The sequence below is a fragment of the Arvicanthis niloticus genome, chromosome 11 (genome assembly GCF_011762505.2).
Source record: "Arvicanthis niloticus isolate mArvNil1 chromosome 11, mArvNil1.pat.X, whole genome shotgun sequence".
Classification (NCBI taxonomy): domain Eukaryota; kingdom Metazoa; phylum Chordata; class Mammalia; order Rodentia; family Muridae; genus Arvicanthis; species Arvicanthis niloticus.
This window is the reverse complement of record NC_047668.1, coordinates 13,903,958-13,926,545: the sequence shown is the minus strand read 5'-3', so window position 1 is coordinate 13,926,545 and position 22,588 is coordinate 13,903,958. Positions and strand designations below refer to the sequence as shown.

Below are 22,588 nucleotides of genomic sequence, written 5' to 3'. Positions count from 1 at the left end.
GGCAGCTATGTGGTCTTAACCAAGCAGTCATCTTTTCAGTCTTTTTTTTTTAAAGTTTCTTTTTTAAAAGACAGACAGGTTCGCCTCAAACTTGTGATCCTCCTCCTTCTGCCTCCTGAGGGCTGAAATGAAAGGTATATATTACCAAACCTGGTTCTGTGTATTTTTAAGCAATTTCATTCTTCTACCAACAAGACAACACAAAAATAGAGCAGAGACCAGGCCTGCACTCTCCTGTGGTCATAGCACACAAGAGGCTGAGGCAGAATGGTGAATACAAGACCAGCTAGACCCCATCTTAATCTCCACCACCAAAAATGTTGGGACTCTTTTCCCTTTTTGTTTTGAACTCATGTTCAAGCCACTTTTAAAATAATTACTGTGGCAGGCTGGCTAATGGCTCCTGAAAGGTATCTGTGTCCAAATCCCCAGTCTGTAAATGGGCCTTATGTGGCCAAAAGGATTTTGGAGATGTGATTCACTTAAGAGTTTTTTCCAGAGATCATCCTGGTGCACCTTAACTCTTATTTATTTTTATTTTATTTATTTTATGTATGAGTACACTGTCACTGTCTTTAGACACACCAGAAGGGGGCATTAGATCCCATTACAGATGGTTGTGAGCCACCATGAGATTGCTCGGAATTGAACTCAGAATCTCTGGAAGGGCAGTCGGTGCTCTTAAACACTGAGCCATCTCTCCAGCCTGTACTCTGTACTTTAAGTCTTTAAGGACAAACAACTTTGCATGGACTTTTAGCAGAAAGCGGCTAGATCATCTTTGCAGCCATCTTGAGCCATATACCCTGATAAGAGACTTGGTTTTCAACAGCCTACAACAGCTGAGCACACTCTGATAAACATCTAGTTTATCCCACATATATTGTTTTTGCTGTTTAGTGACCCCAGCTGCATGGAGCACGTGGTAAAGTGTCTTCAGCTGTGTTCCCTGCTTGTGCTTATAAATACCCAGGATTTCCTTGTAATAGGAGGAGTCAATGAGAGACAGTAAAGGAGACTTGACTACACACCCTGTTTTGTCTCCATTCTTCAAGTCTCTTCTCCTTCTCCCCCCCCACCCCCCTCTATCTTTCTAGACCCTGACCCAAGGACCGGAGCAGCAGAGCAGTCCGGGACATTTTGGTGCCAAGCGTGGGGCAGGGTGGTCCTCAACACATGGTGGTCCTTACACTCTGGAGGAAGAAACAGGTGGAGCTCTGTCAGTTAGAGGCAGCCTGATCTACTGATCAAATTTCAAGCCAAAGCCAGCCAGGGCTATATGGTTTTGAGATCCTGAACTAATTAATAATTAATAATAATATTATAAATTATTAATAAATTAATAATTGAGTCAGAACTAATCCGACTGAGAGAAGGCAACATGACTGTACTGCTCAGAGCAATGCTGCCCCCACAAGACTGCTGGCAGCTACTTCTAAGTTGAAAGAAAAAGAATAAGCCCTTACAGGGCTTTGGAGAGAAGACACTGGCTCTCAGGCAGGCAGGCTGATTTCTAACAGCTGTCCTCTAGAATTATGAAAACTGCTGTTGTTTTAGCCCATTTGAGGTGCTTTGTTGCAACACCCAAAGCAAACCAGTACATTAATCGTATATTTTTGGGAATAACTTTACCTTTATTTTGTCCTTTGTGCAGGCATGCATAAGCTGAGGGTGGGTGGGGCATGGTGGCGTAGGGTGTCACGGTCGATCCCTGCTCTTGGTAAGCATGGGCTCTATGGCAGAGCTACACCCCCAGCTCACATTTCCCTTCTGTTCTGTTTTCATCGCCCACATTAGCATTGCCTAAACACAACTGGTAAGAATCCACTTGGTCCCCAGCAGGTGTGTGGTGCACTCTGCAATCCCACAGACAGGAGGTACATCAGGATCGAAAGTTCGGCTAGCTTAGGTTACATAGTAAGCAATGGGCCAGCCTGAGCTGTATGCCAGGACCCTGTCTCAGAAGGCGAAGATTACTCCAGATAATCAAAAGTTTTCTTCAACTTCCTCATCTTTCTATACTAAATGTAATGCCCTCCCCATTTATCAATGGCACGACACTTGCCTTTTCCTTGTTTGTTATCTGAGATAAGGTTTCACTTTACAGCCCTGGTTGACCTTGAATTCAAGGGTTCGTGAGGGCTGGGATTTACAGGTTCAGTGGAATTATAGGCACCCACCAGCATGCCCCAAAAGACATTTGTCTTTTTGATTCTTCTATCTTTATAAATATCCCTGTGTGACATAATGAACTTTTCTTCAGTCCAGGGTCCTCAGCCTTCCTAATGCTGCTGCCCTTTAATATAGATCCTCACGTTGTGGTCACCCTCAACCATAACATTATTTCCGTTGCTACTTCAGAACTTTAATTTTCCTGGGGTTATGAATCATAATGCAACTCTCTGTTTTCCAATTGTCTTAGGCAATCCCTACAAAAGGGCTGTCTGACCCCCAGAGGGGTTAAAACCTACAGGTTAAGAACTGCTGGTTTTCTTGATAATTTTTAGATAAAGATTTACATATAATATGCAAGACTTAACAATCAGGTTACAAAATTCCAAACTGAGATGCCTGAAGACTCCCTTCCCTTTCAGAGAGCTCTTTCCCATCCCTTTAACAAACTTCACTTTTCTGGCTTTAGTTCTTGTGTTCGGCTATGAACACGTGGGGAGGTGCATGTGCTATGTGCTGCTAAAGGCCAAGTGTCTGTGTGTCGGGTGTCACCTTCTGTCACGCTGTAACACATACATACACACACACACAGGCACGCACACACTTTTTTGAGATAAGGTATCAACTGTGTAGCCTTGGCCATACTAGAACTTTCAAACACACACAGATCAGCTAGCCTGTCCCTCTCAAGTACTAGGATTAAAGGAATATGACACCATGCCCAGACAATCCTATCTTTTGAGATGGTCTCTCATCAAACCTGAAGCTGACTGTTTGGTTGGTTACCCACCTCCAGGACCTGCCTGTACTCATGTTCCCAGTACTGGAACCTTAAGTATATACTGCCATGCCCACCTTTCTTCTTCAGCTGATTCTGGAGGTCTGAACTAAGATCCTCGTGCCTGTACGGCAAACACTTTACCTAGTAAACTATCTCTTCTTCAGCCTTTTTTTTTAAAGATTTATTATTTTTATGTGCATTGGTATTTTACTTACACATATGTCTGTGTAGAGGTGCCAGATCTTTTAGAACTGGTGTGAGCTACGGTGTGGGTGCTGGGAATTGAACTTGAGTCCTCTAGAAAAGCAGCCAGTGCGCTTAACTGCTAAGCCATCTCTCCAGCCCTGAGACCTAGCTCTCAGCTTTTTAACTTTACTACTTCTCTTTTGTACACCTTATTAAAGCATATTAGACACTTTCCATGATACCTAAGAGTTATTAATTCAATCTACTATGTCTTTTTCACTCTTTTAAAAGCTGACTTCACCACCCTGTTCCAAAAACAAAATCTAGCTCTAGAGTTCATTTTAGAAGTACACACCAAACAGGTAGTAGAGAATCATGCCTTTAATCCTAGCACTCAGAAAGCAGAAGGCAGATCTCTGAGTTCAAGGCCAGCCTAGTCCAGAGAAACCCTGTCTTAAAAAAAAAAAAGTAGAATAAAGGATTATATTATTTGACAGTAAGTTGCATTTCACACTATACATACATAAGACTTTTTTCAAGACCTAATTATAATAACCAAGACATACAATGGAGAAGCCAATCTTTAAAATGAAATCTCTCTTCTCTGCTTTCTTATCTCAGGTGGTACTGTATCACATCAGTACAAATTCCACTGAAAGTTAACTTGCTATATTATTTCAGTGATTTTTTTTTTTTTTGGAAACAGTTTCTCTGTGTAGCCCTGGCTGTCCTGAACTCTCTTTATAGACCAAAGACTGTCCTTGTTCTCAGAGATCTGCCTGCCCCTGCTTTCAGATTAAAGGTGTGTATCACCACTGCTGGGTCTTCTGTGAATATTTTTATATTTTAACATACTTGAAATAGATCTTTCAGTTAACTATACTTCTTTGTACTACACAGAAAAAAAATTTCAATCACCTTTACTTAGACATCATAAAACATTGTAATTTAATGCCAATCACATAAATTATACAGATTTCTCAGGTAGACTCTGTTTTCCATTCTGTGAGGAAAAGCCAGTAACTTTATAGATGTTTTTAATAAGGAAAAGACTTAATATAAACATCCTATGATCACCAACATTTAATCAAATTTCTGCAACTAGTGAGTTCAGTTTGAGGAAATTTCTAACGACTTCAACTGGCTTAATCCTTATTTGGTCCAATAAACTTCGTCCTTCAGAGACAGAGCAGGTTAAACAAACATTTGTGTTGTTCCTCATAAGACAGACAAGGACATAAACGTTAAACAATAACAAGTACAGTATCATTAAAAATAACTTAAAAGGCCAGGGAAGTGGTGCATACCTTTAATTCCAGGGCTGGAGGCAGCTCCTGGCAGATGTCTGGGAATTTGAGGCCAGCCTGGTCTACACAGCAAGCTTTGTCTCAAAACAAAAAAACAACAAAAAAAATACAAATAAATAAAATAAAAATTTAAAGATCTTGGGCTGGAGAGATGGCTCAGCCATTTTAAGAATGCTTGCTATTTTTCCAGAGAATAGAGGACAGAAATTTGATTTATAGCACCCACATGATGGCTCACAACTACTGATGATTCTTCCAGCTCCAGAGAATCCAACACCTTCTTCTGGCTTCTAAGGGTGTCTGCCTGCACTGCAGGTGCTTATAAACACACACACACACACACACACTTAAAAAAAAATTACAAATGATGATAATCACTTAAAGACCCTAAGTTGGGTGTGGTAGTGCACTTGGGAGGTGGAATCCCTTGGATCAAAAGTTCAAAATCAGCCTCATCTATATAGGAAGCTGAAGCCAACCTAAGCTGTACAAGACCCAGGTTCTAAGCACCAGAACACAAAAAGAAAAAAGAAGGCTGACCAGCTGCTGGGTGGTTAATTCTTCATTTATAACTACTTAGACACAAAGACATTTTCAAGGTGGTGAGACGGCTCGGTAGGCAGGTGAGTTTGCTGTGAAGCCTGATGACCTGAGTCTGATACCTGGAACCCACATACTGGAAGGAGAGTTGACCTTAACAAGTTGCCATACACATGTGTGCTGACACGAGATAAATACTAAAAAAATCAGTTTCTTTTGCTAGAAAAGCATTAGCATTAACAAATGTGTAGAGATGGCTGAGGAGGGAGAAAAATAACAATTTTGTACTCTCCTGTTGGTTTCTTGTTTCTGTTTTGCCCTTCAGCAACCTGTTCCTTATAGACTCACTGCTACAATCTCATTACACTAGATGTTATTCCTGAATTCAAAAGGTTTTCACTTCAAAAAGCCAAAATCACTAGAGCAACCCACTGGGCATTCTAACATCTCATCTGATATCATCTCTAATCCACTATGACTCTGGCTCACCGAGGTCCTGCCATGGGTCCTTGTCATCTCTAGAACACACAAGCAAGCTGCCACTTCATAAGTTTTTGCACCATACCAGAAGAGAACCCAATGTTTTGTATTCCAAGTAAAACGAATCCCGGCCCTCAGGAGAATTGCTGTGCGTCTGAGGATAGTCTGGGCTATACAACAAAAACTAAATAAAACTAAGATGACCATGGTGAACCTGCCTTTAATCCCAGCACTCCAAAGACAGAGGAAAGCAGATCTCTTGAGTTAGAGGCAGCCTGGTGAGTGAGACCCTGTTTCAAAAACAAAGTTATTTTTATTTAAAGGGGGGCTGGGGAGCTAAATTCATGGTTAGGAGTCCAGACACTAGAGCTCAGTAGTGTCTGGCTACAGCTCTACTAGCTATACATGAGCACAACCGGTGCTTCAAGCTTTCTGGATCTGTGTATGTGTGTAAATACTGTACAGGCACACAAGTAATGCAAGTATTTGTTCCAGGTTTCAAAAGAATTTCCAGTCAAAGAAAATGTGTGAGGAGCCCCTTACAGCACTGAACTGCATACACCAGGTAGACAAAAGCAGAGCTTGTGTGGGGTGGGAGAGGTGTGGACGGGCAAGCCACAAAGGGTCGTGGACAGCGATAAGTAGGAGCATTAAGATGTCTGAACTTTACTCCAAAAGAAATGGGGTACAGGGAAGTCCTTTGGGGAAGTGATTTAATGACTTTAATTATGAAACAATGAGGGAGAATGGACATCAGAAGGACAGAAGAGCAGCAGCAGCTCTGCTTCAACCCAGAGAAACCACGGCTGCAGGAGAGAGGCAAGGAGGGCAATGAGATGCCAATGGACGAAGGCACTTGCCACTTGTGCTGGTTTTTGTCGAGACAGATTAGGAGTCACTGGAAAAGAGCAAACATAACTGAGAAACTTTACCAGACTAGCCCACTGTAAGGAGTGCCCCCCTACTCAGGTGAGCTCCGACTTTACCAGACTAGCCCACTGTAAGGAGTGCCACCCTTCTTAGGTGAGCTCGGTGGTGAAGTGAAGCAGCTGAACAGGCCCGCAAGCAGCATTCCTCCACAGCTCTGCTTCAGTTCCTGCCTTGAGCTCCTGCCCTGGCTTCCCTCACTGATGGATTATATAACCTGTATGCCAAGTAAAGCCTTTCCTTCCCAGGATGGCTCTGATCAGTGTTGTATCACAACAGAAAGCAAACCAGAACACCACTCAACAGTGACAGCCTGATGACCAACCCCCAGAACCTATGTAAGGTGGAAAGAACCAACCTCATTAAGTTGTCCTTTGACCTCCACACTTCCAATTAACAATAAATAAAAGTTTTACAAATTTTTAAAAGATACAGCAAATATTTCCAAGGTGAAATTAAGCTGGCCTCCTGAGGACTGTTCTGATCTGAGGTTCCGTGTATGACTGAACTTTCTTTGCACAGCTGGAGTATGACACCACTAGGACAGGGAGTCCACAAGATGCAGCCACCCCACCCACTACAGCTGTTTTTAAACAGCATACCATTTAGAACTGAAAGCACATGCTAAGAGAATTAGGCCATTGCTCTGACATGCACTGCACATCAAAACATAGTACACCCAGTCTATTTTTTTTTTATTAAATGATGCTACTGTCCTTCATTTCTGTGTGTGGCTCCTGAAGAAAACAAGGCTTAGCCTATAGCTACGATGCTGTGAGGGTTTGTTTTGTTTTGTTTAACTTTTGGGGGGTAGAAGAGCACACCAAAATAGGGTCTCACATGCTTAGCCGGGCCATCCTTCTGCCTCAGTTCTCTCGAGAACATGGATTACTGGTATATCACCAAATATACTATTTTAAGCCTTCATTTTAGCCGCCATAAAACATTTTCTTTTTGTCCTCAGAGCCTGTCCTGATAAAAATACCCTGATGAAACCCTACATCTGTTTTAAAAGATTCCCTTTAAAATACTGGCTTTACTTTTACCTACTCATTATTCTACATGCCTGTGTTATTTCTGAATCTTTAATGTCTTTTTCTGCAACCAAGATCAAACACTCACTTTATACTTTCTCTCAGACTCCTTTTCAAAAGCTGGATGTGATGGTGCACACAGGCAGTCCCAGTACTTGGGAGGGGGAGGCAGGAAAACCATGGTTGGGGGCTACATAGGGAGCCCTATCTGAGAACAAAACAAAGGAAAGGGGGGTGGGGGCGGGGAGAAAGGCTGTTACAATGGCTCAGTGGGTGAAGGAGTCTGAGAACATGAGTTGCCACATAGTAGGAAAGAACCAATAAACGCTGGTGGTCCTTTGACCTCACATGTACATCCCCCAAACAAAATAAACAAACACAATGTGAAGGGGGAGGGGGGAGTCCCTTTTCTATAGTCTGACAAAATGCCCTAAAGCAGTGCTTCCCAACCTTCCTAATGCTGCCACCCTTTATACAGTTGTTCATGCTGCGGTAACCTCCAACCAAAGTTATTTTTGTTGCTACTTCATAACTGTAACTTTGCTCCAGTTAGGGATTGTAATGTAAATATCTGTTTTCTGATAGTCTTAGGTGACCCCTGTGAAAGGGTCCTTAGATTTCCCACAAAGGAGTCACCACCTACTGGTTGAGAACTACTGATCCGAAGTCTAAATGAAAATTGCAATGCCTTAAAAATCTGACTATGGGGATCCACTTATAACAGGACAGACATGACACATGCAAATTTAAATAGGCCAGACATTTCTATCTCTAAAATGAGGAAATAGCAAAGTAAATGTGCAACAGTAATCAAACTTCAGTGAACAAGAAACTTGGAGCCAACAAGAGAAAGCTCAGTAAGTGAACTGTGTGCTGTACAGGCCTACTGACCTGAGTTCAAGACTCAGGACCCACTGTCCCTCTGTACATGGGCTGGAGGGTTGGCTGCATGCCTGCTGCTCTTTTAGGGGACCTGTGATTGTTCCTATACTCACACTCCTTGTGGCACCGCCATCCACCACACACTCACTCTACACAAATAAATGTAAAAGGAGAGGAAACCTAGGCTTCAGATAATTCACCGAACAGTCTGCACAGTGCTTAACATAACGTCCAGTCATAACCGCTGACTCACAGTTCCACAGACTGGACGGTGCACACACCCTAATAGCCTAAAACATTTCTTTTTAGAGATTCAGGCTTTCTTCTTTTCTTTTCTTTCTTTCTTTTTTTTTTTTTTTTTTTAATTTTACTTTTTTTTTCCAAGTGAGGGACGAGGCATGCCAAAAAAAAAAAAAAAAAAAAAAAAAAAAAAAAATGCATGTGGAGATCAGTAGCTGGGCAACTTTCGAGACCTGGTTTTCTCTCCATCATCTGCATCCCAGGACTGAACTCAGGCCTTCAGTCTTGGTGGAACCACACTTGTACTACACAGTTTCTAACGCATGATGCCTTTTTCCACTTAGGGGAGAGGTGTTCAAACCCAGTCGCAGAGCTGTGCTGGGCAATGTACCACTGGACCACACGCCAGCCTGTGCCGCGTTTGTGTATTTGTTTCCCAATTAGAGTAGGCCCTCTTGGAACCTCTTCCACTCTCTGGAGTCCTTCTCACTTTTCCTTAATAAACTGACATTTGCTCTACTAAAAATAAATATTTTTTTCATTCACAACATTCCAAAATAACTCCCAGGCAGCAATGTCCTTTGCTTCCCCCCCCCTCTAATTTTGTGACATATGAAAAGTTCTCAGACATATCACTGAAGTACTTTCAGTTCTGTACACAAATTTTACAAAGGCAAAAAGCCACCAACACAAGATATGCATTAGAAAACACTCTACTTTTCATATCATTAATGTAAAAAATATTTTAAAAAAATTGACACTTTAGCAGGGCTGTGGTGATGCACACCTTTAGTCCCAGCAGAGATGAGGAGGCAGAGACAGGTGGATCTCTGAGTTTGAGGCCAGCCTGATCTACAGAGTGAGTTCCAGGACCGCCAGGGCTACACAGAAAAACCCTGTCTCTAAAAAAAAAAAAAAAAAAAAAAACAAAAAAGAAAAACCAAAACTAAACAAACAAACAACAAAATGAACACTTGAACAATTCCCATCTGCTTTTTATGATAGACTACAAAAGACATTTTGTCTAAACAACAAAGACTACATGCTTTTAGATCAGTTTAACTGAACTAAAACTAATCTCATTTCATCAATTAACTGCTAGTTTCTCCTATTTTATTTCCAGGATCTAGGATCGAGGCCATGGTCTTACACTCACCACTGATTTTCAAATCCATTCTTTTTCCCTTGAAATCCAAAATATGCCAGGCAGTGGCTCATGCCTTTAACTTTAGTACTGAGGAGGCAGAGGCAAGCAAATATAGCTATGAGTTCCTGGCCAGTCACAGCCTCAAAGCAAGGCCCTGTCTCAAAACATCAAATGAAACAAACCCCAAAATACAGTTAGTAAATTCTAATTCTGTATTATCCAAAAATCACACACACACACACACACACACACACACACACAGAGTTTTGTAATTAATACATATAAACATTGTTTTGTAGTTAACTAGAAATTAAGTTTTAGAAACCAGAAATCATATGATGCTGCTATGTTAATTGAGGGAGTTACAAAAGCATCTGGCTGCTACTCTCAAGTCTGTATCCACACCACAAGTCTTTTAAAGACACCTTAAAGAAACTTACATCCCATGCTCTTGGGTGTGTCTGTCTTTCTGAGAGAATGGCTCTTTCCTAACCCTCATGCTTAAGCCTGTATTAAATATCTTTATTAAACCCCAACCTTGGCCTGCAAAATGGCTCAGTAAAGTGTTCGCTAACAACCTGAGTTCAACCCCAGAACGCATGCATAAGTGGAAGGAGAGAGCTGACTCTTCAGGGCTGTTCTCTGCAATGGACTACATGTATGACAGGAAAGCAGAAAGGGGACTATTTGGAGGAAGGAAACGGATCAGCAGTAGATCTGCCCTTCTGTGATACTAACTTTTAAAAACTCTGCTTCAGGGGCTGGTGAGATGACTTCAGTAGTTAGAGCACACTGCTCTTACAGACCTGAATTCAGTTCCCAGCATCCACACAGACAGCTCTCAACCACCTGTAATGCCAGCCTCTGGGATGTGACATCGTCTGGCCTCTACAGGCACTTGCACACAGTTGCACCTACCCACCACACAGACAAAGAATTAATCTCTTACCAACAACAATATCCTACAATGTTTATCATCTATCCCAAACCCACTAATACCTACATGCCTCACATGATTTAACATGGATAAGTAAAAGCAAAATAGAAAACAAAGGACAACTAGGCTGGGTGGCATGCATATTTGGGAGGCAGGAAAAATGCCTCGTACAAGAAATCTTGTCTCAAAACAAAAAACAAAACAAATAAAAGTTTGAGCAGTTAAACGGTAAAATGGTGACCATAAAACTTTGCTTAGCGACAGTCATACATCAGTAGCAGTATTTTTCAATCCTGCACCTGTACAAGGTACTACATGCATTGCTACCCTTCACTAAGACAAATGGAGCGCTGGGGGGATTAAGTGAGAGGAAGAAATGAGACCTTTAAACAAGGGACAGGAAGGGGGGAAAGGGGAGGGAGTGGTCAAAGGATACAAACTTTCAGTTTCAAGTTCTGGATACTTAATGTACAGTGGAGTGATTAATAATAATGTATACTTGAAACTCTGTTGAGAGTAGCCCAAGTAAGTGTTCTCAAAAAGAAAATGAAGGTACCTGTGGGAGGTCCTGAGTGAGGTCTATGCTAATTAATTTGACAATGGTAATTATTTCACAACCTTTACACGCCTCAAAATATCACGCTGTACAGCTTTATATAAATTATTATTTTGTAAGTCATACCTTAATAGAGCTAGATGGCAAACAATACCGAGGGAACCCTGAAAAGGATGGGGGCTGAGGGATATACTAGAAAAAGTAAACATTCTGAAGGCTATCAGTTCTTTGCAAAATCTTTTAGGGCACAACTGAGATTTGCTGATTGCAAAAAAAAAAAAAAAAAAAAAAAATCATTACAAAAGAGTAAATTTAGACCAAATCCATACCATTCAGCAGAGAAAGGAGAAACGAGGTTCCAGAAAGCCACAGAAAGATGATTCTTACGGTACCACCGGGAAGGTCTGAAAATGGGTTTCCTGGCCCAGAGAGCCAAGGATGGGGGCGTCCTAACCCGGCCACCACCTTCGCCACCCCACCTGCAGCGGGGCCTGGGAAAAGCAAGCTCAGCACAGGGTTGGATCGCCCGTCCAAGGCGAGAAAGCGGCCACGGGACCAGCGGAACCGAGAAGCGCCCGACCCCAGGGAAGAAGGGCTGCAGAAGGGCGGGGCGCGCGCCGCGGAGGTCGGAAGGGCGACGCCGGGCGGCAGCGCAGCCTGGGACCCCTCCTCAGGCCACGGCGGGGGAGGGACGAGGGTCCTAGGCGACAGAAGACAACTTACTCCGCGGTCTTCCTCCGAGAGGAAGTCGGGGCCGTCATCCAAGCCTTCCTGCGGGGTCGGCGGGCCCAGCACACCGAAGGGGAGTAAGGGAAGGGGGAGACACAAAGAGAGACATTAGCGCCCAGCCCGCGCCGTCCCCGCGCCCGCCGCCCCCACCGCGCGCCCCGAGTTCGGCGCCGCCGTGAACACCCACCATCATGGCTGCTTCGAGTCCAGGGCTCGCGCAGACGCACAAGCAAGGCCACGAACCGAGCGGGCCGCGCGGGTGGGGCCGAGGGCGGAGCCGAGCGCCAGCCCCGCCCCCTGCCCGCTCCAGGAGGGGGAGCTGTCCCTGAAGGGGAAAGGACGCCGGATCCTTCGCCAGGTAGGAGTCCAGAGGCCAGCCTAGGGCAATAGTAGCTGCTCACTCCTGGGGAGCTCAGGCTTGGGAAGGCCCCAGGGCCACCGGGAGAACGGTCCAGTTCCCTTGCCCCGAGGGCCCCTAAAAAACCGTACAAGCACTCCTTGGAAGTCACAGTAAAAATTCTTGTCTTTGTATTGAGTTACGTGATGATTAATCACCATTAATACCATATTGCCTGTGGAAGTTTCAGAAACCAAGCGCCTTCGCACAGAAAGCAGACAGGGGCTGTAATCAAGCTTTTACTGCTGGGGAAGTAATAACTACCTCAGTTTGGAGTGCTAATGACTGAACACTATAAAAACAGAGCTGTTCTCATTACAAGAGTACTCCTTGGCTTTATACTAAGAAACAATCCCCAGACCTGATCTAAAGGTCCAGCTGAATAGCACCAAACCAGTATCCACAGACGCTTCAAGAAAATAATCCCTTGGGCCAGCATGATGGCTTAGCAGTCAGTGTTCAAGCCCCAGGACTGACCAACAAGGTAGAATGGTACTGCAGGTTGTCCTCTCTCACACACATACACACAACCAATAAATAGATGTAATTTTATAAAAAATAATCATTTCTAACTTCCTGCACCTCACTTCTACAAAAAAATCACTCAAGCAAAGCTTGAGTCTCCATTTAATGGAACCATCGCTTTCAAGGTTCAAGCCAGGTTTCTACTTGTCCTATTCAGATCCTTCATTTCCTCCCTCCTCACATACAAACAAATACCACCGTGTTTGCAATTGACTCGTTTTCTCCACCTCCCTTCCTACACACATACATGTATATATCCATCCCCTGGCATGAATCTTCTCCCCACCCCTGGCCTTACCAGCATCTCAGCCTTCCTGGGCTCTGACAATGACACCCTAATTTCAGCTAAGAAGCAAGTTACAGAGAGATTACATTGCTCCTTCATCATCAACAAAAAGTCTGAAATGTCAGATCCAAAAAATAATGGCTAACTGTGGTACCTACTAGCATACCAGAGTATATGCTGGCTTCCAGGCTCTCTCAGCATCTCAGATACCTGCTACAGGGCCCATGCTGGCAGCCTGGCTCCTCTCAGCTCCTCTCAGCTCTTCTCACCCCTCCCCTCCCCTAAACATCTCCAGCTCATGGGCTTCCCCTCCCCAGCTTCCACTCCTATATAGCCCCGCCCTTCTGACCATGTGCTCTCTCGGTCCCCTCCCTCTTTTGCTCTCCCTATGCCCTCTTTCTCCTTCCTCGACCTGGCTCAGTCTGCTGCTCATGTTCAATCTACTTTCTCTCCTTGTTCTGGGCTCTTCCAGATGCCTCTATCTCCTTCGTATCTACAATAAGAACTTCCCCTCAACTATACCTTTGGGAGACCTCTGAAGTAGAAACTTTAAGGGTTCTTTGGAAAGTTGGTTGGATGATGTTTTGCTGGAGCAAACACGTGAAGGAGCGTTTTGTTAAAAAGGACACAGGTGTGAAAGGCTAAGGCCGACTCGGGAAGGAACGTTTGACTAAGGCCGACACAGGAGAGAGGATGATCTGCTAAAGCAAGCCCGTGAAAGGACAGGTGGTGAAGGATTCTTTGCTAATGACACGCATGTATTGGTTCACCTTACATTGCTTAGTTGAGCTGCATTTGTCAGGACTCCATAGAGAGAAACGTACCAAAAAAACTGGTAGTGTATTAAGGTTTGTTGCTGCTTCCAAGGACTTGGGCTGATTGGATGCACGTGCTGAGGCAAGAGCTATGCTCAGGTAAGGACACATGATGGACACGTGATGTTTGGAGGGTATAAACAGGACTCTACAGAATGATGGAGACAGAGCTCGGCTTGCTGGTACAGCTAGCCGTGCACCGATTGTGGGTCTCTCATCTTCGATGATGGTTGATTCCCTGAGAGAGGCACAGCTGAGAACTTCTGGTGTTCCTGTTGGTCCCTCCTGATGATTTGAGAGAGGCTGAGGCCTGGCTGTCTCTGCTAGGTCGTGTCACCACTGTGGCTAACTGACTCTACCGAACTGGACTGCTGGTGTATCTGTGAGGTGTTTACAAGCTGCCACTACCTGCTAACCTGTGAACTGAACTGCTGATTTCCAGACAACACAGATCAGAGTTGCTCCAAAGAACCTTTCTAAACAGCTCCACTTCCCCTGTATCCTTTCTTTTCCACCACTGGTGAGTGGTAGGCTACAAGGAAGGTTAAAGCATTTAAGAACCATCATTAAGGGATTGGAGAGATGGCTCAGCAGTTAAGAGAACTGGCTGCTCTTCTCCAGAGGTCCTGAGTTCAATTTCTGGCAACCACATGGTGGCTCACAACCATCTATAATGGGATCTGATGCCCTCTTCTGGTGTGTCAGAAAAAAGCAATGGTGTACTCATATATATATATAATAAATAGATAAATCTTTTTTTATAAAAAAATGTATTGCCGGGCTGTGGTGTCACATACCTTTAGTCCCAGGACTCAGAAGGCAGGGACAGGTGGATCTCTGAGTTCAAGTCCAGCCTGGTTCACAGTATGAGTTCTAGGACAGCCAGAGCTACACAAAAAAAAAAAAAAAAAAAAAAAAAAAAAAAAAAAAAAAAAAAAAAAAAAAAAAAAAAAAAAAAAAAAAAAAAAAAAAAACAAAAAAAAACACCTTGTCTTAAAAAAACGAAATGTTTGTATGTGTGTGCACATGTGCATATATGTGTGTAGGTCAAAAGACAACCTCGGGTGTCCTCCTTAGGAAGACTGTTCACTTTCCATGACACAGGGTTTCTCATTTGGCCGAAGCTCACTAATTAGGCTAGACTGTCTTGCTAACAAGACTTCCTCATTAAGCACTGGCTTCACAAGCATGCCATGGCTTACAAACAGGCAACATCATGTCTAGCATTTTCCCACAGGTTCTAGGGATGGAATTTACTAAGTCAGATACATAACCCCTAAAATAGTCTTCTAAATTAAAATAGTCTTTGAGCCATGAGGCATCATGAAATATCAGTTAGAGCCAGGCAGTGGTGGCTCACGCCTTTAATCCCAGCACTTGGGAGGCAGAGGCAGGCGGATTTCTGAGTTCAAGGCCAGCCTGGTCTACAGAGTGAGTTCCAGGACAGTCAGAGCTATTTAGAGAAACCCTGTCTTGTAAAACCAAGAAAAGAAAGAAAGAAAGAAAGAAAAGAAAGAAAGAAAGAAAGAAAAGAAAGAAAAAAAGAAAGATCAATATCGGTTAGGTGTGATAAAGTATCAGGAGAAATGTTTTAGTCAGCCCAGGCATTTGTAGTGGTTCACATTGATAATCCCAATATTGAGGAGGCTGAGGCAGAAGAATTGCCAGGAGTTGGAGGCCAGATTAGGCTACATGGTGAGTTCTGGGACAGCATGGGCTACTTGTAAAAACCTACCTTAAAAAACAACACTAACAGCCAGGGCTATACAGAGAAACCCTGTCTCAAAAAAGAAAAAGGAAAAAAAAAAAAAAAACCACTAAAATTCCAAACAAGTAGAGGTAGGAAGATCAGGACCACAAGGAAGAAGATCAGGACCACAAGGTTTTCCTCAATTTGAAACCAGCGGAAGCCACATGGGATCCTCCCACCCTCCCTCTATTCCTCCCTCTGTCCCTGCCTCCTGCCCCTCTCTCTCTCTCTCTCTCTCTCTCTCTCTCTCTCTCTCTCTCTTTCTGAGACAGACAGATACACACATTCGCACATAAAAAAGGGAGTTCTTAGACGATTTGTTAACAGATGAAAAGGCGCTGACTTGTTTTTTGGATGAAGAAGATAAGGGTGCCTGCCATGAATAGGTTGAGAAAGAGGAGTGGACTGCAGTGAATGAGCAGGGTTTGTGTACAACTCATAGCAGAGTTGTGTTTGGCCATGGAGATGAAGGCTGAGAAGGGTCACAAGGAAACACTTCAGATGCCTTGATTATTTTTAAATTTCTTATTTATTAATATTTGTGTGTGTAATGTGAGTGAGTGTGGATAGGCACATGTGGAGGTCAGAGACAACTTTTGAGAATTGTTTCTCTCTTTTCGCCCAAAGTCTTGAACTGAAGTAATCAGCTCTACATGTCACCTTTACCCACGAGCCATCTCGCAGGCCCTACCTCAGTCATTACCCAAAAGTCTTAAATGTCATTTAAATGAAGCCCAGAAACACTGTGATCTTTATATGCCAAAGGATTAAAATCCTTATAAAAAAAAATACAGGACAGGATTGAAAATACAAGTAGCACAATTTGAATGACCAACAAAGACCTATGGTACTGACTCCAGCTGTACTCCATAGCAGAAAACTAATGTGGATAAAGAATTTGTCCTTGAAACAATAAAGTTGTTAACTAATACCTAAGCTTTCCTTTCTGAGCAAAGGTCACAAGTAATACTCTGTGAGTGATTTAAAAAGTAACTATCAGCAGAACGTGGAGGCATACACTTTTAATCTCAGCACTGGAAGCCAGAGGCAGGTGGGTCTCTTCAAATTCAAGGTCAGTCTTATCTACATATCGAATTCCAGGACAACCAGAGCTACCTAGAGAGAGACAGAGAGAGACTATCTCAAAAAACAAAAACAGTAAGAAACAGCAACTGATAGTAAACAACTCTCAAAAAGTTATAAAAGTTAAGGAGAGGCCTGGAGAGGTGGTTCCAAGGTCAGAAGCACAGGCTGATCTTTCAAAGCACCCACATTTTGTAACTCCAGCTCCTGGGATCTGATGCCCTCCTCTGCTTCCACAGGCACCTATGGCACAAGCACATCCATAGACACATAAATTTAAAAATAAATTAAAAAAATAGTTTGAGGCCAGCCCAGTCTACAGAATGAGTTCCAGGACAACCAGGGCTACACAGAGAAACTCAGTTGCACAATAAATAAACAAACAAACAGATAAATCTTTTTTAAAACTTTAAGGAGGGGTTTGGGGAGAGGCTTGGTGAATAAGACCATTTGTTTTACAACCACCAGGACCTGAGTTTGAATACCTAGCACCCACATAAAAAAAACTAAATAAGGCTGTGTTTTCCTGTAACCCCAGCACCAGGAGATAGACCCATCCCTGAGAGTTCACTGGCTGGCCAGCCTAGTGGAACTGTTTGTCAAGCTTCCTGTTCATCAAGAGAACTTATCTAGGGAGAGATGGCTCAGTGGTTAAGAGCACTGACTGCTCTGCCAGAGGTTCTGAGTTCAATTCCCAGCAACCACATGGTGGCTCACAATCTTCTGTAATGTGATTCGATACATTCTTCTAGTATGTGTCTGAAGACACCTGCAGTGTACTCATATAAATAAAATAAACAAATCTTTATAAAAAATTTAAAAAAGAAAGAGAGAGAGAGAGAGCCTATCTCAAGGCAGTATGGTGGAAAGTGATAGAAAAGGGACACATGCCGGGCAGCACTTGGGAGGCAGAGACAGGCGGATTTCTGAGTTCAAGGCCAGCCTGGCCTACAGAGTGAGTTCCAGGACAGCCAGAGCTACACAGAGAAACCCTGTTTCAAAAAACCAAACCAAACCAAAAAAACAAAAAAAAACCCAAAAAACAAACAAACAAACAAACAAAAAAAAAAAAAAGAAAGGAAAAAAGAAGAAAAGAAAAGAAAAAAGTCTTGCTCTGGCCTCTGAATTCTCACGCATGGGCTCATGCACGAGTAATCTCATATGTATGCATGGCCCACCTACAACACACTCACCTGCACATACAAGTTAAGGAATTTCTTTCTGTCTCACGTAGCCCAGATGGCCTCAAACTCTCTATATACAGTTGAGAACTGTACTAAGCCCACGTTTGGGGGCCAAAATGTCTCGGACCGCTCTATCAATGTTTGAACCTGCGCTGCCAAAAGCCTTGGGGGCTAAGCGAGGGTCGGGGTTTAGCAAGAGAGAGAGTGAAGATAGACTCGAGGAATGAAGACCAGACAGAGTGTGATTCAATCCTGTTTATTCTTCAGTCTCTCTTCCTAGTTCAAGTCCCAAGTCTTGAGTTCCTAGTCCCTAGTGCCTCCAAGTTCCAAGTTACTTCTTCTAAGTGCTAAGTGCCTAATGTCTAATAACTAACTCCTCCAAGTTGTACTGAACTCTTCTGTCTGCCTCTTGCCTTTTATATGTCTCACTTCTAAGTCACGACCTTAAGTCACGCCCTTAGGTCTTATCTCTAAATCTGATCTCTAAGTCATACCCTTAAGTCTCACACACCTAAGGGAAAATCCTGGGTATCTAAAACAAGATGTTATCAGAGTGTGTTCAGCTGTTGTAGACTATTGTAAACAAGTCTGTTGTCAGGGTATATGGCTCAAGATGGCTGCAAGGATGATAGCCACCTACTGTCGGCTCCCCACATACCCCAAGATATTTTTTAAGTTGTGATTCTCCTGCTTCCAATTCTTGAGTGCTGGGATTATAGAGATGTGCCATGGCACCTGGCTATGAGCCTATTCTTAGAAGACCTTGCAGGGGGTTGTCCAGATAACTCAGTGGATTAAAGGTACTTGCCACCAGGCTTGACAACCTGAGTTCAATCTCTAGAACCTACATGATAGAGAGAACTAATCCTACAGTTGACCTCTGACCTACATATATGCTCCATGGTGCGCACACACACACACCAATTTAATTTTTAAAAATGGTCAGAAGGTTTGGTGGGTAAAGGAACTTGCTACAACACCTTACAACCTCAATTCAATCATTGGGACCCACATGGTGATAAGATAGAACCTATCCCTGAAGTTGTGCTCAGACCTCCACACTCAGCCATGGTGTGTGCATTCACATACATAAATACACATATGCTAAATAATTTTTAAAAGACCATGTATAGTAGATGTGGCGATTTGAATGAAAATGACTCCCTATAGGCAGCCTAATGACTCCTCGAAGGCTGATATGTTTGAATTGGCCCCCAGTTGGTGGGACTGTTTGGGAAAGATTAGGAGGTGTGGCCCTGTTGGAGGGTGTGTCTCCGGGAATGGGCTGTTGTTCCATTTTCTGTGTCTCTCTGTCTCTGCCTCCTACTTTCAGATCAAGATGTCAGCTCTCAGCTATTGCTACCATCATGACTTTGCTTCTCCGTTATGGACTCCAACACTCTGAAACCATAAGACAATTGAACAATTTCTTTTCTCTCTCTCTCTCTCTCTCTCTCTCTTTTTCTTTCTTCTTCTTCTTTTTTTTTTTTTTGAACAATTTCTGAATAAGTTACTTTGGTTGTAGTTTTTTGTCCCAACAATAGAAAAGTGACAATGGGGCTGGTGAGATGGCTCAGTGGTTAAGAGCACTGACTGCTCTTCCAGAGGTCTTGAGTTCAAATACTAGCAATCACATGGTGGCTCACAACCTTCAGTAGTGAGATCTAATGCCCTCTTAAGGGGTGTCTGAAGACAGCTACAATGTACTTACATATAATAAATAAATAAAAACCTTTGGGCCATGCCGGGGACTGCTCTGCCAAATGTTGAAACCCACACTGCCAAAAGCTTGGGGGCCAAAATTGTTAGAGCCTGCACTGCCCCAAGCTTTGGGGGCTAAATTGTCCCAGCTCGTACTGCTGCTCCAGTCTGTGGGTCAGGGTTCAACAAGAAAGAGAGTGAGAGCAGACACAAAGAATGGAAACCAGACAGAGTGTGATTCAGTCCTGTTTATTCTCAAGTCTCTCTTCTCTCTTTTCAAGTTTCTTGTTCCTAGTCCAAGTCCCAAGTCTCAAATTCCTAGTCCCTAGTGCCTCCAAGGTCCAAGTTTCCAGTCCTTTCTTCTGTCTGCCTTTTATAAGTCTCACTTCTTAAGTCACGCCTTTAAGTCACACACACCTAAGGGAAAATCCCAGGTATCTAAAACAAGATGTTGTCAGAGTGTGCTCAGCTCTTGTAGGCTGTTGAAAACAAGTCTCTTGTCAGGGTATATGGCTCAAGATGGCTGCAAGGATGATAGCCACCTTCTGTTGACTCCCCACAAGGCCAGCACAAACAGGGCTGGAGGGAGAGGAAGAAGGGAAGTAGGAGGAAGTAACTATGACAGAAGGTGAGATAACTCAGCTGATAAAGATGTATTTTGCCAACAGAGGGACCTGAGTTCAACTCCTAGGACTCCACCAGGATGGAAAAAGAGAACTGGCTTTGGCAAGTTGTTCTCTGATCATATAAGTACCACAGAATGCCTGTGTGTGTGTATACACACACACACACACACACACACACACACACACACACACCCTGGGCCCCGAGTCTTTAATCCTATCACTCAAGAGGATGAGGCAGACAAATCTCTTGTGTTCAAGGTCATCCTGGTCTATAGAGCAAGTTCTAGGACAGCCAGGGCTACACGGAGAAACCTTGTCTTGAAAAACCCCAAAACAAAACAAAACAAAACAAAACAAATGAACCAAAACAAACACATTCACACATATCTTACACAACAAAATAAATATACAGAAGAGTACTCAGCACATATATACAGCTCACAGCTGTTTGTTATAATGAGATTGTCGTTTGCCTAGAATTGCCTGGTCCATTAAAGATGTATTGTATCTGTCTGTGTAAGGATATGTTCATATGAGCATGTGCATGTTTTTGGAGGACAGAGAGGGTGTCGGATCCCCTGGAACTAGAGTTACATGCATGTTTTTGGAGGACAGAGAGGGTGTCGGATCCCCTGGAACTAGAGTTACAGTTGTTTGAGAGCTGCCTGGTGTGGGTGCTAGGAACCACACTCAGGTCCTCTGTAAGACCAGTAAGTGCTCTTAACTGCTGAGCCATCTCTGCAGCCCCCACTTAAATCTCCAAGAACCAAGAAAGCTGCCTGTCTACTCTGACAGTAGACTAGGTAGAAATTCTTTTTTTTTTTTTTTTTTTTTTTTTTTTTTTTTTTTGTTGTTGTTGTTGTTGTTGTTTTTGTTTTGTTTTGTTTTTTTGGTTTGGTTTGGTTTTTTGAAACAGGGTTTCTCTGTGTAGTCCTGGCTGTCCTGGAACTCACTTTGTAGACCAGGCTGGCCTCGAACTCAGAAATCCGCCTGCCTCTGCCTCCCAAGTGCTGGGATTAAAGGCGTGCGCCACCACCGCCCGGCACAGGGAGAAATTCTTAACAGACCTTCAGTAAATATTTTTTAATTGAGTTGCAATTAAATTCAGAAAGAAGCTGAAAAATAGGAAGCAAGACTAACATTGAACAGAAAAGCTACAGAATGGGGTTTCCAAACATGGACTTAAATCAGACAGAATTGCTTGGTCTTGAGTCTTGGACTTGCCACTTAAATGAAATGGCATTTGCTTTTGTAAATACTAAAATACCAAGTTTAGCCCGACACAGTGTCACATGCCTTTAGGCCCAGTACTTGGGAAGCAGAGGCAAACTGATGTCTGAGTTGAGGCCAGCCTGTTCTACCCAGTGAGTTCCAGGACAACTAGGCTATATAGTGAAACTCTGTCTTGAATGAATGAATGAATGAATGAATGAATGTCAAATGTAAGTCTCTAAATTTTCATGTCTAAACTTTATTCTGCAGTTTCCCATTTATAGGCTAAGATTCTGGAGGTTTACTGTTCCAAGCTGAGGCTCTTCCTTCCCTGGGAGCATTGTGAGGTGAGGTACCAGCAGGCTGCCCTCTTATTATTCAGTGCAGCTCCACTCTGGCAGAGGGAACTCTGAAGGTGTGGCTTCCCCTGTGGTGTAGTGGAGCCTCCAAATCTTCCCTTCTTAACCTGCGTGAGCCTGTCCTCAAACTCCAGAGTCAGAGTCTATGCAACAGGTCTTCCGTGGCGAAGCTTTTGGTGAAGCCGGACTGAAGCCAGGGTGTGAATAGAGGTCTTCAGAGGGCTCAGAGCAAACTCGGGAAAAGGCAGAGTAGCAGATCCTGTGGTTGGGAGGCTGAGACAAGAGGACTGCCACAAGTTTAAGGGCAATGTGGTCTGAATAGTAACATAGACCCAGGCTATAAACCAAGACTGTTTCAAATAGGAAGAGGACAGGGAGGAGAAGGAAAGGAGAGGAGGGTGGAGGGAAGAAGTGGGAGGAAGAGGAAGAGGAGGGAAGAAAGTAAGAGAGAGAGGGAGAGAGGGGACAAAAAGAAAAGTAAGCCTAGGCCCTAATATAATGGTTGCCATGGCTAGCTTAGATGCTCTTCCTGTCTGTGTCTACCCTTTATCTGTTCCCATTCCTCACTACATAGGATGGATTTAGTCCTGGCCTTCTGAGAAGCCTCGAGCCAGAACCCAAGACCTCCTGCTGTTTGTTTCTGCTCTGGAGTCCAGAACTGAATTATTTACTCTGAGATTCTACGCCGGATTAGTCACTTCCTCAGCCTTGCCCTGCAGTTTCTAAAGGCAA

The 22,588-nt window shown here is 43.4% G+C and overlaps 1 protein-coding gene across 4 annotated transcripts in view; it reads right to left on the bottom strand.

The window, feature by feature from the left end:
• Positions 1-12,196, bottom strand: part of Snx6 (sorting nexin 6) — a 40,359-nt gene extending 28,163 nt beyond the window's left edge. The window contains exons 1-2 of one of the 4 annotated variants that reach the window (XM_034514108.3): positions 12,106-12,196; positions 11,913-11,960 (exon numbers count right to left, since the gene is read on the bottom strand). In XM_034514108.3, coding sequence (XP_034369999.1) covers positions 11,913-11,960; positions 12,106-12,111 — 54 coding nt within the window. In that variant the 5' untranslated portion in view covers positions 12,112-12,196. Of the gene's footprint in view, positions 1-1,632; positions 1,857-11,912; positions 11,961-12,105 lie in introns of those variants that run through there. The other 3 variants (XM_034514114.2, XM_076941867.1, XM_076941868.1) reach the window with 3 other exon arrangements.
• Between the last annotated feature and the right edge of the window lie 10,392 nt (positions 12,197-22,588).